Genomic DNA, 15820 nt, shown 5'->3' with positions numbered 1-15820 from the left:
GCCATCTTGGTTTGAGACCCATATTCTGATCACTCTCCATCGCATATAAACTCTCTGCAGTTTATTTTTCCTCCTCACTATAAAGCCAGCTGGAATTGTAAACATTTCCATCTTCGAAGGTGTTCTGCATTTAGATACACAATGAGTTACCCACACTCAACTACTTTGACTACCCTAATATCATTAATATATTTTCTTTTGTGGCCAATTCCTTCCCTAGACTAACTCAAAGATCTTGGTGTGCCTCCGACTCTCACGTGTGTGTGTGACATACTTGCCTGTGCAGTAAACTGTAATAACCCTCCATTCACTATTATGCTCTGTAACTTCAAACACCCATCATTGCCATCTGTTTTCCACAACATGGGCTCTAAATAATCTCTCATCATCTTTTCTGTTTCCTGCGTTACCCCAAATTTTGCTGGTCACCTGCAAAAATGTTTCAAAAGTGTTTAAATTTTAAAGCCCATGTTAAGCCTAAATTATTGTGAATCTCCCAGCTGACTTCTTTTACGCTCATTACTATGAACACTACCCCCACCTCAACAATTTTTATTGTTCTGATGTTTATCCTGTGGTTTTTGATTGCCTTGCGTAAGGCAACAGAGGAGACGATTACCAAGAATTGGAAATAGATTGATCCTTCACCTATTTTGACACGATGAAAATCTAGATAGAGTTAATGTAATAAAGTTTAGTGCACTTGTTGACATTTCATATGTCCGTTAGTTTTTTGATATATAATCATAATCGTTTTGAGTTCATTTAATTTCAAAATGGTTGATCTTGTTTTTAATATGGTGAAAGCTTTGCATTTTCTCCTGGACAACTGTTCACCACAGTGGAAGGTCTGGGCTTTAAACAATGATGGCAATGCATACTGAGCCAGCTGTGCACTGACATTCTTTAAGGAAAAGCTGCCTGGAATGCAGGTGTGGGAGAGCTGGAGGTAATGGTGATTGATGCACTGCTTAGAAGTGAAAAGAACCATCGCTTCTTATTTAACAATATTGAAGATCGTAGTCAATGCTATTTTTATAATATAGCTGTGAATCCGGCCATCTTGTGAAACCGGCCATCTTGGATTTGTAGATCATATGAATATCACAAATGTGAAATATTATAAATAGTAGATTCAGCTTCATCAAGGAATTGAAATATCGGCCAAATGTTTCAGATCAATGTCTTTTCTTCAGAAATGGAAAATGACAAATGGGACCTATGGACATAGAGACTGCAGATGCTGTAATCTGGAGCTAAAAAACAAACTGACACAAAATCCTGGAGTAACTCGGCGGGTCAGGCAGCATCCCTGGAGAACATGGATAGGTTACATTTCAAGTCAAGACCCTTCAGACTGACTGAAGAAAAGTCTCGACCCAAAATGTCACCTATCCACCTTCTCCAAGATGCTGCCTGACCGCTGAGTTACTCCAGCACTTTGTGTCCTTTTGTGCATCTGCAGTTCTTTATTTCTACTGGAAAACAAACTGTTGGAGGAACTTGGCGTGTCAAGCAGCATCTGTGGAGGCAAAGGGATTAGTCTATGTTCAGGGTTGACACCCTGCATCAGGACTGCTGTGAACTCTCGACCTGAAATGTCCACTATCCATTTGTCTGCACAGATGTTGCCTGATCCGCTAAGTTCCTCGAACAGTTTATTTTTTAGAAGAAACAAAGAACTCCAGATGCTGGTTAATGCATAAAAGGACACAAGTTCCAGCAGTTTGTTTTCAAACCATGAGATGTCAATTGTTTCTCTCTTGGGTGATGCAGCCTGGCCTATTTCCACCATTAAAAAGACGTCCCATTGTGAACCATTTATTAGTGAAGGGTGGTGTGGGGCAGCAAAGGCAGATTTATAGAGAACCTTTGATATGAAGATGTTAAAAATAAAGCCCATTCTCTCATGCCCAGTGAACGAGTCGATCATGACTTTCAGCTCAGCCTCTGAATCTATTAGAGGGATAGTCTTTGAACATTTGTCCCGCAGATTAGCTACATTTCAGCAAAGATCTTGGGAGTTGAGGTAGAGCAATGAGAATGATTTTTGGCTGATACCACTGCCTTACCTGACATCAGTCTGCACCGAGATAGGTTCTGTTCTGGACCTGCAGGTCGACATTGGCCATTTGTGACACGAAAGATGAGGATGAATTTTTGTGGGCAGCTAGATTTGAAAAAGGCCACACCACAGTTTCTTTCGATTGAAAGAGATCACAATTACTCATCTCTGAGGTCCCTTTACTTGTCCTCCTCTTTGTTGTTAATGAAAGTGCTAAAAATGTATGTTTAAAAAAAAATTGTAACAGCTTTTTATTCAGTTGTACCATTGGGGAAAAAGTTTAATTTTGACAATTTAAAAAAAAATTAAGTGGAAGAAAATGTTGAAAGATGTATATAATGAGAGAGAATTTGAGACAAATGTTTATCTATTCTCCATTGGAAATGTCTTGATCACAATATAGGAGGAACTCTAGAAAACTTTTATTTTGATTAAATTGGAAATCTTTTCTAGGATCAGTGAGATATAAGAAGGGTGTGAATTATTGAAACTCATAAGACATGTATGAAAGCAGTAATAGAATGAGAGGAAATAATTATAAAATGAAAAGCCCATGAGTTAAACATGAGAAGCATCTGAAGTATGGTGAACCTATGCAATAGAGTGCCACCTAGTGAACTGAATAATGGTTTGAAATGAAATAATCAAAAGAGAATTCAATTGAGACATGATTCATCAGTGCACAAGCGGGAAATGTTTAAGTTCAGAGTTCTAGATAAAAAAGAAATTGGCATTCATGAGCAATGTCGGATGATGAGGAAGCACTTCGGTCTAATCCTATCAAAAATGCAAAATTTTGCTCTTTAACAGTTTTATGCCACACTTCATTTCTTATGACCATTGGGAAAACCATTCATGATACTTTCCCTATTTTCTGATTCACCAATGGCATGAAAAGGAATCAACAGGCTGAACTGCCCAAATCCGATTAATTTGCCCATCGTGCCATCGCTCGCTCAGGCTCGCTTGCACGCTCCAATATGGAGCAGCCGATTGCACACAAAACAATTAGTTGTTTTCCAAGTATAAATGTGGAACTGCAGTTTGCAAAAAAAGACAGCACTGGAATAATTCGACAGATCAGGCAGCATCTCCGGAGAACATGGAAGACATGTTAACCAGAGATGCATCATGACCCATTGAGTTACTCCAGCACTTTGTGTTTCCTTTTAGTGCTTTTCTAAGTTTTGAGCGTCAGGATTCCTTCGTACATAGCTTGGCTTTCTCATGGTTTCACACATGTCGAGAGGCTTGGTGCTGCTGAGTTGCCTCTACAAGCTCATTTTGCATGCCCTCAGGCTTGTGTTGCTCCTCCCTTGACTCATCAATAGCTATTTTCTGTAATTCACCTGTGAGTCATCTTCGAGCCTTTCTCAACAGGCAACTACTCTCCATCCTGTCAAACCCAATGTGGAGCAATCAGCTTCCTGCTTGGTTTGACTCATTCTCGGTATAAGCATCTTTAATTTTAAAATTCAAAAGCTGTTTTATATATTTTACATGTGTGTCGGAAAGAACTGCAGATGCTGGTTTAAATCGAAGGTAGACACAAAATGCTGGAGTAACTCAGCGGGACAGGCAGCATCTCGGGAGAGAAGGGATGGGTGACGTTTCGGGTCGAGGTCAGGTCCGAAGAAGGGTCTCGACCCGAAACCTCACCCATTCCTTCTCTCCTTATATATTTTACATATTTTTATCTCAATCGGCTTCAGGGAGAGTAAAGGACAGTACCCCATTGTCCTTTGCATTGTACTCTAAGTCATAAACCACTTTATCTTTCATTTAAGAGCTTAACAAAGTAACAAATGTCAAAATTGTTCATATCTGTAACTCCTTCAGACATTACCTAGCTTTAATAAAGCTAAGCTAGTGTTGTTTGAGGAGGTTTATTGTTAATAATCAGAGGGCCTGACAACTAAAGGGCCTGTCCCACTTTAGGCGATTTTAAGGCGACTGCCGGTGACTAGGCTGTCGCCGACAATTCGCCGGGGTGTTGCGGGCATGATTGTGAGGAGTCTTCCAAGAATCGTAGTGGATCTCAGCGCGTCGCTGATAAATCATCCGGTTTGAAGTTTCTCGGCGACAACTGGCTTGTTGGCAGGTATCGTAGCTTATTGCGGGCGCTGTCGCATGCTGTCCCCATGTTTGATAGGTTCTCTTAGATGCATTTAGAAGCACATAATATTAAAATAAGTAAAGTCATTTCAAAATACCATAAAATGCTTGTGTTTAACCAAGTTATTTACCGTCAGGTCATTTGACAGGTAGATTGAAGGTGACAGTTTGACGGTCAGTTAAGCGTGGGGAATTTTAGTAATGTTTATGGCCATCAGCCATTACATTTAAAGTGGGCTCCAAACCCAGCTATGCAACCCAGAAACCAGATATGCATCTCCCATACATTTTCAAAGAATGCCCACACACTTTTCAGAAAAATCCACTTAACCACTTTTAAAATTAATGTTTTTAATACAGCTATTAGTAAACTGGAAGTAAATCCAATTTATGCCTTGTTACAGTGATGCTTGGTTTTTAAGTAACCCATACAAGATGTTATAGTTCAAAACTCTCAAGTGCTTACCGACTTGTCAGTGATTTCAGCGAAAATTAGGACGCCGGAGAAGCATTGACAGCATGGGAATTTTGCGATGTTTCCGAAGACGCTGTAATCTCGACCTGACTCGGTATTGTCGTGGTCATTGTCGTCAGGTAAAAGAAAGGTTCGGCGATCTGCTACGACTTTGACAGTCGCCGGCAGTCGCCTTAAAATCGCCTAATGTGGGACAGGCCCTTAAATCGCAATTCCTGGAACTGATTGGTCTTGGACAGATCAAAATAATTTTGTTGGTTAAAGCACACAAATTATGTATTTACCATTGATTTAATTAGTATCTAGTTTAAGTGAAGCCTTTTCCTCAAAAATTGCAAATCTGAACCAGGTTAACAATATGAATCGAGCAAAGGCCGCTCTTGTATTTATCGATTTCGGGATGCAGCTGTCGATAGGATATCAGATATTATTATTTTTTAAATCAACTTCTGGACAAATATTTTGAATCAAGGCAACAATTTGTCAATCCTACACTGGGCAATAAACATGCTTCGTAAATGGATGTTCTTGGCTATTTGCTTTTTAAAAACAAACAAGCAAATTTAATATATTTTCTTCCCGTTTTAACAATTATACTCTGAATAGATAACGTTAGTGTAGAAGCTGAATTGGAAATTAAACATTGGATAAGGACGAGCACTACTCATTGAATAATTTTTGGTATTTGGAGAAAATTATTGTTTTATTCTTAGAATTTGTTCATAACCATTTATTTTCAATATATTAGTGATTTCTAAATTTTTCATTGTACCTGTATCCCACTGTTTGTGTGCATATAGACATGACTAGTTCTTGGCTGCATAGATTCCTTTGTACACATTTTTACTACTTTCCACTTATAAGGGTTAGTGGCCCGATAGTTTACTCATCTTATGGCTTGTTCTATTTTGCATGTAATTGCCAATAGGAACACTCGCATGTTTATTCAAGCATCATCCAATTTTATGCAATTTGTCATTTTACCTGATATTGGAGGCTTAAGTAATGACTGTGTTAGCTGACCAAGTGCAGAACAGCTTTACACCGGCGAGACCAAGCATAGACTCGGCGACCGTATCTCCAGAAACTGGAGCTAGTTCTGTCATGGTCTACCAGATCTCTTGGTTGCCAATCATTTTAACACCCCTTCCTAAATCTACACTGATCTTTATGTCCTGGGCCGCCTCCATTGTCAGAGTGAGACAACAAACAAACTGGAGGAACAGCGCCTTATTTCCACTTGCGAAGCTTACAACCTAACAGTATGAACATTGAATTCTCCAATTTGAGGTAACTAACCTACAAACAACTCCCCCCCCTGCCATTATCCCCCCCATTACCTCCCATTTCCCCCCTTTACCTCCCTTTTCCCCCCTCGCCTCCCTATTTTACACCCACTTCCCTTTTCCCCCCTGTCTCTTCCCTGTGCCCCACCTGGACGCATCCATTCCTCCCCTTCCATCTCCCCTCCCACATATATCCTTTCCTTTGGGTTCACAATTCTCGCCTCATCTCGCAGCTTTTTGTCTTTTAATCTCTGGCCTTTATCCAACCATCAAAAAAAAACCCTTGCCTGTATCCCCACCTATCTCTTGCCAGGCTTTGTCCTGCCCCTCCTCTCTTCCAGCCTTTTACCCCTACCCTCCACCACCAAAATCATTCTGAAGAAGGATCCCCGACCTGAAACATCACCTATCCATGTTCTCCAGAGATGCTGCTTGGCCTGTTAAATTACCCCAGCACTTTGCGTCCTTCTTTGTAAATCAGCATATCTCTTCTCCTCTCCTTGTATCTCCTCACTCTGTCACTGTTTTAACATTATAGTTTTGCCTGTTTAGAAGTTAGCATGGAATATGGTCATAAGTAATAGGAGCAGAATTAGGCCATTTGGCCCATCAAGTCTACTCTGCCATTCAATCATGGCTGAGCTATCTTTCCCTCTCATTCCCATAACCCTTGACAGCCATGCTAATCAAGAAGGTAATATAACACAAAATGTATAAGGCAATCTTAACACAATTTTTAAATCGATACAACAGATAGAAATATGTACTAAAAACAAAACGCTGGACATCGTCAGCTGGACAGGTCGTATCTGTTGGAGGAGGACCAGAATTAATGTTTAAGGTCACAGATGCTTCAGAACAGGGAAAGTGAGCAAACAAATTAGCTTGAAGTTGCAGTGAGGATATACTATAATGTAGTTTATATTATAGTAATTTCTAAAATTACTTCTGGATAACAGAAAACAAATATAGCATGTATACTGAAATCATGCTGGGAATTGATGAAAGACGAAATTTCCAAGCGTAAGATAGTAATAAACACAGCAGTTGTAAACTAACAAGAATCAAATATTTTGACAACATTCTGGTAAATCTTTTTGGAACCCTGTCCAGTATTATCACATCCTTCCTATAAGGTTGGGACTGGAACTGCATTCAGTACTTCATCTATGATCTAACCAAGTGTTTTGTAAAGTTGGAGCATAACCTTCCTGTTGTTGTGTTCAATGTCCTGATTAAAGAAGGCCAGTTTCCTGTAAGCAGCCTTAAATCACATTATCTGCCTGCTCTGCAAGGATCTTTGGTCTTGCACAGCAAGTTCAGTCTGTTCCTCTATATTCCCTCGTGCCCTGCCATTCCCTAGCCTCAGTTGTACTCATAAAATGCATCACCTCACATTTATCAGGTTAAATTTCAACTGGCGTGTCTCAGCCCATTGCAGCAACACATGAATATCACCCTCTGGCTCCACCATGGACTTGGTTCTAATTTTGCTGTTGCACTAATGACTTGTTTTGCACAGACTCTTTATTTTCACTGTTTCACTGTCTTGTATAACTTACTTATAATTACAGTGTTGTCTGAGTCTATGTGACTGTGATACTGCTGCAAGCAAACTTTTCCATTGTACCTGTATTCTCCACACTTGGGCATCTATATACTAAAACTCTCGTTTGTTTGTTTGTTTGTTTGTTCCTGAACTACAGGCAAAATGGTACACGATAGCGCGACAATTTTAGGCCCACCTTGCTCACCATCTCATTGGTGCTAATGGAAGAAGTTTCATTGAAATCGGTGTTATATTTTTGAAGTTATTGACATTTTAAAGCTTAAATCTATCTCCTTGGGAGGGAGGGGGGAGTGGGGAAGGGAGGGAGAGGGAGGATAAGGGGGGTTGAGGGGGGATGGAGTGGGGGGGGAGGAGAGGGTGCTGCACCAATACAGGAGAGGTTTGGGCCCAACGGCTCCTCTTGGTCTGGTTTGACAATAAACCTTACTTGACTTGCTTAACCTCAGACCACCCTCTATACTATCAACAACTCTACCATTCCTCATGCCATCTGTGAATTTGTCCCCTACATTCACATCCACATGCAAAGCATTCATGTTAACTTAGCCCATCCAATTTCACACATTTTCCTTAACTGCAATTTTGGCACCATTTGTGAAGAAGGATGTAAAATATTAATGAAAAACAATTCTCACATCCTCTGCCTCCACACATAGGTTACCTTTTGGACCTCTTTGCTACTTATCTAGTCATCAAACGCAATAAAATGGTCTTCTCCGTAACAGAGAAGCCCAAGCATAGATTGAGTGACCATGTTCAATCTGCAATGGTAATGTAAAGTCATGCACCCATGAAACAACTGCGTTTCTCTCTCTACATGTTCCTACCTGTTCTGTCAAGTACTTGCAGCATCCTCTTATTTCAAATTTCTAGTAGCTGCACTGTTTAGTATCTCATAGTTCTATTTTCTTCTTTGTCTTTATACATCTTCCTCCAATTGCACTCTTCCAGGCAGATCAGATATGATAAACAACCCTCCTTTACCGTCGGCAGTCGCAAGCATGCCGTTTCTTGCGACTGCAAGATTATCTCATTGAATGGCTTATCAGAGTAAGAGTCCACTGTACCAAATTCCCCCATCCACCAAATTGCGAACAATATTTCAAAAACTGGACTCTATGCCTGTCAAAATGTATTTGCCTCGAAAGAGGACAAACCTAGCTTGTTTGCACATTTACCCTATTCAATTTTCAATCTGCTACCGCAAGAGGATTCGGTGAGATGTTTCATAAACTTGTGAGTGAATTTGACTTGATACAGAAAAAAAGAGGTGGATGGATTTGTAGATTAGGATCACGATAGACAAGAGCTGCATTGACCAATTCCTGCCTGTGCTTTACACTGTTAAGAACTTTAATCGTTGACAATCTTAGACGGTTGCAGTTCACATGAAACTGATATTTTGAAACTGTACAGTTCTATTCAGAACAAGAACTTTGGGTGTTTGTTATACTCCTGTGATGAAGTTTCATTGGACTGAATTCATCCCAGGATACTGCACTGCAGTGGAAATGGAGAACCTTGTGCTTCAGTGTGACCTTTCACGAAATAAATCTCTTTTGTATGTTCGGGATATATTTTCAAGGACTTCTGAAATAACCTGCGAGATTGGTAGATGGTGACTGTTTTGAGGAGTTATCATGTTACTGTCATCCCTGGACCTGAGTTATTTGAGACAAACCCATTTATTCAGTGAGATTTCCATGTCAATGATATTTGGCATTTTCCAATCGGCATATGTGGATCCTCCTTACAAAGGCCTCAGAGGAATATATAGACTTTGGCAAATATTTTATTCTTCAGTGTTAAGTAGTTCACTTCTACAGTTAATATAAAATCAAAATATTTAGACATACCAACAATTGTTAAACATTATTTGGATCTCTGTCACAGCTGAGGGTATGTTTGATTAGTTTTAGTTATTGCAGAACCTGGGTAGCAAGGTAATCATTATAATGGGTATTGGAATGTTTTAAGTTAAAGCAATATCTCTATCAAAGAATTAAACATTTTAGTACAGGATTTATTGGAAGATTTTTGAAACTCCTGCATACATTTAAAAAATATATATATTCCCTAAAATTAATCCTGCCTCGGATTCAAAAGAGAGAAGTTTTCATTCTATGATGTGTTGCAAATATAAGTTTTTTGTGTAAGTAGATTGTTGATTCCCTTTTAAACAATGCACCAATTCCAATTTAAAACAAATGCAACTCAAAACTTTCAGAAGTATAACTTATATTTCAATATGATTTAACCATTGGCTCCAACTAATGATTTTGTATAAAGAATAATGGGAATTGCATAACATTTTTAAAGCAAGGATAATCTTTTGCAATTAATTTAGGACCTTACAAAATTCTTTGTAGACTTTTTGTTCTTTGCAACTTTTTGAATACAGTCTACTTTTAAAATAACTAGGCACTGTGGCAGAGCGGTGGAGTTGCTGCCTTGCAGCGCCAGAGACCCTGGTTCGATCCTGACTACGGATGCTGTCTGTTTTGGAGTTTGTACGTTCTCCCCGTGACCGCATGGGTTTTCCCTGGGTGCTCCGGTTTCCTCCTACACACCAAAGACGTACAGGTTTCTAGGTTAATTGGCTTGGTGTCATTGTAAATTGTCCCGAGTGTGTGTAAGTTAGCGTTAATGTGCGGGACTCAGTGGGCCAAAGGGTCTGTTTCCGCACTGTATCTCTAAAATGAAAACAAAAAAATGAAACCAATGTGCACTCGGTAAACCCACACAAACATCAATATGATGATGACCAGATGTTTTTATTAGTTATGCTGATTGTGAGATAAATAACCACCCACTGTTGAAAACAGATCGCCTGATGTTTGGTCTTTTGCATCTTTCCCATGGGGACCAAGCAGGAGCTCCATTTACTGCCTTGTCCAGCAGATGGCGCCTTAGTGAAGACCATTCTCGGTACTGCACTGCGGTCGGTGTCAGCTGAAATGTTGTTACTTGTACTTTAGACCATGTTCTTGTGACGTGCTGCACCATTGCTCAAGTATAAAGCAGTTTTTGTTCTTAGATTAAACCACCTTCTGATTCAGTCACAAACTATTTGGCTGACCTTGGATTTCTCAATAGGTTTAAACAACTCTAAAGTAAAAATTATCCTGCATTTCTACTTAATGACATCAATTAAAGGGATTTTTTTTTTTGCTGAATCACTTTTTTTGGGAAGATTTCCCACAGTTTGTCCTGAATCTTCTACATAATTTATATAACCATGTAACTGTTTAATTCTCCTCTAGGCCTAGAAATTGGTTTTAATTTTAAAAATTTCTTTGAATTGATGTATATTTTTTAAATCTGCATGTGACTGGCAACAGGATTTATTGCCTAGCCCTTTTTTAATGAAATGAATTCATGGTGAATTACATTCTTGAATAACCACTGTCTGTCACAGTGGTGAAGTTCCTGCTAAACTGCTGTTAGGATTGAAATTTCAGCATTTTAAATGATTAACAATGAAAGATTGGGGACTTATGCTCAAGTTTGGATGGTGTGTAAGCCAGCGGTGAATGTTCTGCAACTTTTGCCTTTGCTGTTCTTGGGAGCTTTGCTAGAGACCATTTTTGTCAATTTGCTGATGTGAATTTCTATAATCGTGCCCTGCAGTTACAGTGCTCCAACAGTAGAGGGAGGAGAATTTGAAGACCATGGGTCAGGTGCTGATCAAGTAGTCACACATCACAGTAACAGGCCCACCTGTCCAACTCGTCCAAGATGCCTCATCTAAGCTACCCACATGTTCATGGATTTGGCCCATATTCCTCCAAAGCTTTTCTATCCATGTACCTGTCCCAATGTCTTTTAAATAAGCATTGGGTTACATTTCTTGTTCTTTCGTGTTGAGGTTCTTTAGCTAGCCAGATGGTGAAATTAAATTCTATTCCAATAGTCAGACTCTATGGTGGTGTCAAAGGTGTTTAATTTGGCATCAGTAATGCCAGTCATCATGCAAGATTTATGTAATGTGTTATTTATTCTGGATGTTCTCCAAGTTTTGTTGTATGCAACATTTTTTTAAATCTGAGAAATTGTTAATGATGAGGAACATTGCAATGGCGATGCAGGAGCCTGCAGATACTGGAAACAGGAGCACAAAACAAACTGCTGGAGGAAATCGGTGCATTAAGCAGCAACTATGGAGGCAAAGGGATGATTGACATTACTGATGGAGTCCTTGCACCTGTCCTGATCTGAAATGTTGACCATGCCTTTGCCTCCACAGGAACATTGCAATCATTTGTGAGAGTTTCCAATTCTGAATTTATACTTGAGTGGGAAAGTAAGTGGAAAACTTTATTTGCTGTTGGGAGGATACAACACCACAGCGGTACTGAAACAGCTTAGTCAGGTTTTATTGTGCTCAAGATTCCAGTATCTGCAGGCTCTTGTGTCTCCATTGCAACGTTCCCCATCATTTACAATTCCTCAGATTTAAAATAGGTTTGTATCTTTATACACTGAAACTTGGAGAACATCTGGAATAAATAACATTACATAAATCTTTCATAATGACTAGCATTATCAATGCCAAATTAAACACCATTAACAACACTATAGAGTCTGGTTATTGGAATGGAATTTCATATTGTGTTTTCAAGCACAGAACCGTTGCATTACAGCAGGGATATAGCGCTAATCAATTTCTTGATGTCAAATGAATTGGCAAGCTGGCTCCATTTGTGTTAATGGGATACCTCGTCAAAAGTTAGGAAGGACAATTCAGTTGGCACATCTAGCTCCAGGGGCTAGTGGAATCAAGGGATATGGGGAGAAGGCAGGCACAGGTTACTGATTGTAGATGATCAGCCACGATCACAATGAGTGGCGGTGCTGGCTCGAAGGGCCAAACTATTCAATTGAATTCATGTTCTTCATCTAAAACATAAAGTTCTCATCTATAATAGTACTTAAAAACAGCTCTGTAGCACATTTTCTTTAGCAGTCAATGTGACTTACCTCCCCAGTTCAATAAAGTTAAAGTTAAAAATTCCTTGTGGGAATATTTTATCACACCTCTGCTTGGATCTATATTCTTTAGTGAAACAAATGACAAAGATTAATTAAATTGTTCATTAAACTTGTGCACTGGTAAGGGAGGGTCTCTCTAAAAGGTGTCTTAAATAGTCGTTCCAAAACAAATAGAGATATACTCTTGGATTGTAGTTTGTATCTTGGCTCAAAAATGTGTCGACAAATGTAAATTAAAATTAGTTATACTTTTCTCAAATGGAATGTGCAAAATTAAGCAAGGAGTCAGAATTTATCAGTACATACCACCTACCCTCTCTCCCTGTCACCACTGCGCCCACCCTACCAATCTATTCATTGACCCTACGGGGAATTGACTTTAATAACTATGCCAACAATTACATTATATTACTTTATCTCTTCTCCAGGTCATGCATATTTTAAAGACAGAGATTGATAGATTCTTGATTAGTACAGGTGTCGGACGTTATGGAGAGAAGGCAGGAGAATGGGGTTAGGAGAGATAGATCAGCCATGATTGAATGGCAGAGTAGACTTGATGGGCTGAATGGCCTGATTCTACTCTTATCACCTATGACCTTATGACTAACATCAAAATCCCAAAAATGTACATAAGGAAAATTCTGGCTTGATATCTTGGCAAATTTGATGGTATGCATTCATAGTCAAGTTGACGAATATTGAAAGTTTGTCCTGGGTAGTTGGGAATGCAGAGCTGGGCTCACTGTGGATCAGCTATGATTTTATTGAATGTTGGAGCAGGCTTGGGGCTGAGTGTCAACCTGCTCTGAATTTGTCTGCTCTTGTATGTTTGTGGCAGTGTTGTAACATTTGCAAATGAACAGTTGGATGAAAAGAAAGTACTATTTCACACGGCACAATATGAAAAAGAAATTGAGGTGGTACACTTTGGTACAAAGAAATAGAAATGCAGAGTTTAATGAAACAATGCTCAGAGTGATCTGTGTGACCTTGTACAAGGTATAATATATGCAATTAAAAGTTAAATGGTGTGTGGCCCTTTATTCTTGTACGCTGATCCTCTTAAAATAGAGGCACCTTGCTGTACTTCTGCAACTCTGCATTTATGTAAATATATCTGGTCTCCCCACCAAGGAAGGGATATGTGACACAGGGAATGCAATGACGATTCACTAGACTGAATAATGTGAATACAGGCTTGTTGTTTGAGGAGCAATTGTACACATTGGACCTGTCTGTCCCCAATTAAATTTGGAAGAATGAAGGGTGAATGATTTGAAACATGCAACATTCTTATAGGGCTCAGCAGGGACAATATTTCTGCTGGTTGTGATGCCTCGAATCTAGAGTCACAGTCTCAAAATCAGAGTTTTGCCATTTGAGGCAGGAGAAGTAATTTCTGCATCAAGTGAGTTATGACTCTGGAATTCTCCACCTAAGCAGTCTGTGGTCTTAGTTGCTGAATATATTAAAGATAGAGATAAATACATTGTTGGATATTAATGAGGTGTAGAATTTGTGGGTTTAGTACTCAATAACAATCTGACTTGTATCACTTATTTTATCATTGAAGTGAATAACTGGAAGCAAGCATGCTTTATATTATAGAAATGAGATTCATTTCAGTAAGGAAGTTGAGAATGCTTTTAAATACAAGACCTAACTTACAGCTTCTATAGAGAACAATTTTAATGGAGTACAGTTTAAATTTTTGAAGGCTCTCCATCAGTCAATTGTCAGTTTGTTTTAACAACCGAACTGGTTACAAAGCTACACGACTATTTACCTGCGAAACCAACCCCTAACTGCAGCAGAATCCTATGTCTTTCAACCAAGTTTTTTTTTCTGGCATTCATTTAGTGTGTCTATGACTGCATCAGTTTTCTAAATTTGTTGGTAATCTATATTTTTGTGACTCAATCAGGCAGGAATATACAACAGAAGCTTATTTCTAACATGGTTTGAGCTGGTGGTTGACTTTAGCTGGTGAAAAGCAGAGGATTTAGTTTCCGTAATCTTGGGTTGGTTAGGGGAAAATTTGTAAGACCTCTTCTTACTATTAAATATTGACCTTGCTGTTACTGCTCGCATATCGATGATGCACAGTGAGCTTTAGAGGTAGATGAAATTGAACCCCATGATAGACAAAGTAATTGCCTCAACTATTTTTTCCACTTGGGTATTTTGCTGGCTGTTGGAGAGCTGAATTCTGCAAATCGATACTCACAATGAATTGCACTTCTCAAAAATATCAGTAATTTGAATGATTGCAATATACCGAAACTTCATTTGTTATTCTATAAAGTTACTTTATCTCCTTTATTTTAGGTACGGAAACATATAAATGATCTTTATGAAGACTTAAGAGAAGGACATAACTTGATCTCCCTCCTGGAAGTCCTCTCTGGAGTGACTCTAGTAAGTACTATTTGCATTGAGAACTTTGCATATTTCTTTATATAAGCTTTGATTAAATACTTCCAACAATTTTACAGCAGGCCAATTTTGTAGAATGTGTTGAGTATTACACTGAAGCCATCGCCTCATATGATTATTATTATTATTATTGTGGTTATTGACAGAATGCACTCATTAAGACCATTTTTCTCTATTTAAAAAAAATGTATTTACAATTCAACAAGAATCTATTTTAAAAATTGCAGTGAAAAGGAATTCTGTTTTTCATAACAAACATTACCTTAACTATCATGTTTCACCTCGTGTTTTCTGCTGATGGTGTGTGCTAGAAAATCATGAGATGGTTTAAATGAATGGTTTTCAGACATTCAACCAAAAATTAGTTTGGATTGAGTAAAACATGGTAGAGAGTGGATATAAACCATCTGGATAATCCAATGTGTTTTCAGAACATTTGGAGTCTTATCTTAAAACACTAAACAGGATTTAATTGTTAACACACACTGGTGACATCTAATGGATAAAAACCAGCACTCCTCTGGTAATAATGCAGTTTAACATTTTAAGGGAAAAGAAGAAAGATTGACTGAGTAGGAGTTCTAAATTGAGATGTCCAGTTTTAGCAAACGTGGACTGGGAACAGCTTCATGTAGATAAGGAGTCTGAGGAAGGATCCCAACCCGAAACATCCGCTGCCTGACTCACTTAGTTACTCCAGCAGTTTGTGTCTTCAGAGATAAATCAGGATCAGGACATTAAGAGACATTCTGGGAGGAAAAGATAATGATCCAGATGAAAATGAAAATATTGCATCTCTCTTCATGGAGAAATGGATGATACAGATATTAACATAAGGGAGGAAGCAATGTGCATGGATAGAAAGTACATTGAGGGGA

General features: G+C 38.8%; 1 protein-coding gene across 7 annotated transcripts in view; it reads left to right on the top strand.

Annotated features, from left to right (window-relative positions):
• Window positions 1-15820, top strand: part of macf1a (microtubule actin crosslinking factor 1a) — a 419348-nt gene that overhangs the window by 165728 nt on the left and 237800 nt on the right. For all 7 annotated transcript variants that reach the window (XM_078423295.1, XM_078423293.1, XM_078423294.1 and 4 more), the window contains exon 3: window positions 14835-14924. In XM_078423295.1, the coding sequence (XP_078279421.1) occupies window positions 14835-14924 (90 nt within the window). The remainder of the gene's footprint in view (window positions 1-14834; window positions 14925-15820) is intronic.

The sequence above is a fragment of the Rhinoraja longicauda genome, chromosome 27 (assembly GCF_053455715.1).
Source record: "Rhinoraja longicauda isolate Sanriku21f chromosome 27, sRhiLon1.1, whole genome shotgun sequence".
Lineage (NCBI taxonomy): Eukaryota > Metazoa > Chordata > Chondrichthyes > Rajiformes > Arhynchobatidae > Rhinoraja > Rhinoraja longicauda.
Note: the sequence above shows the minus strand (reverse complement) of the source record. Positions and strands in the feature narration are given on the sequence as shown.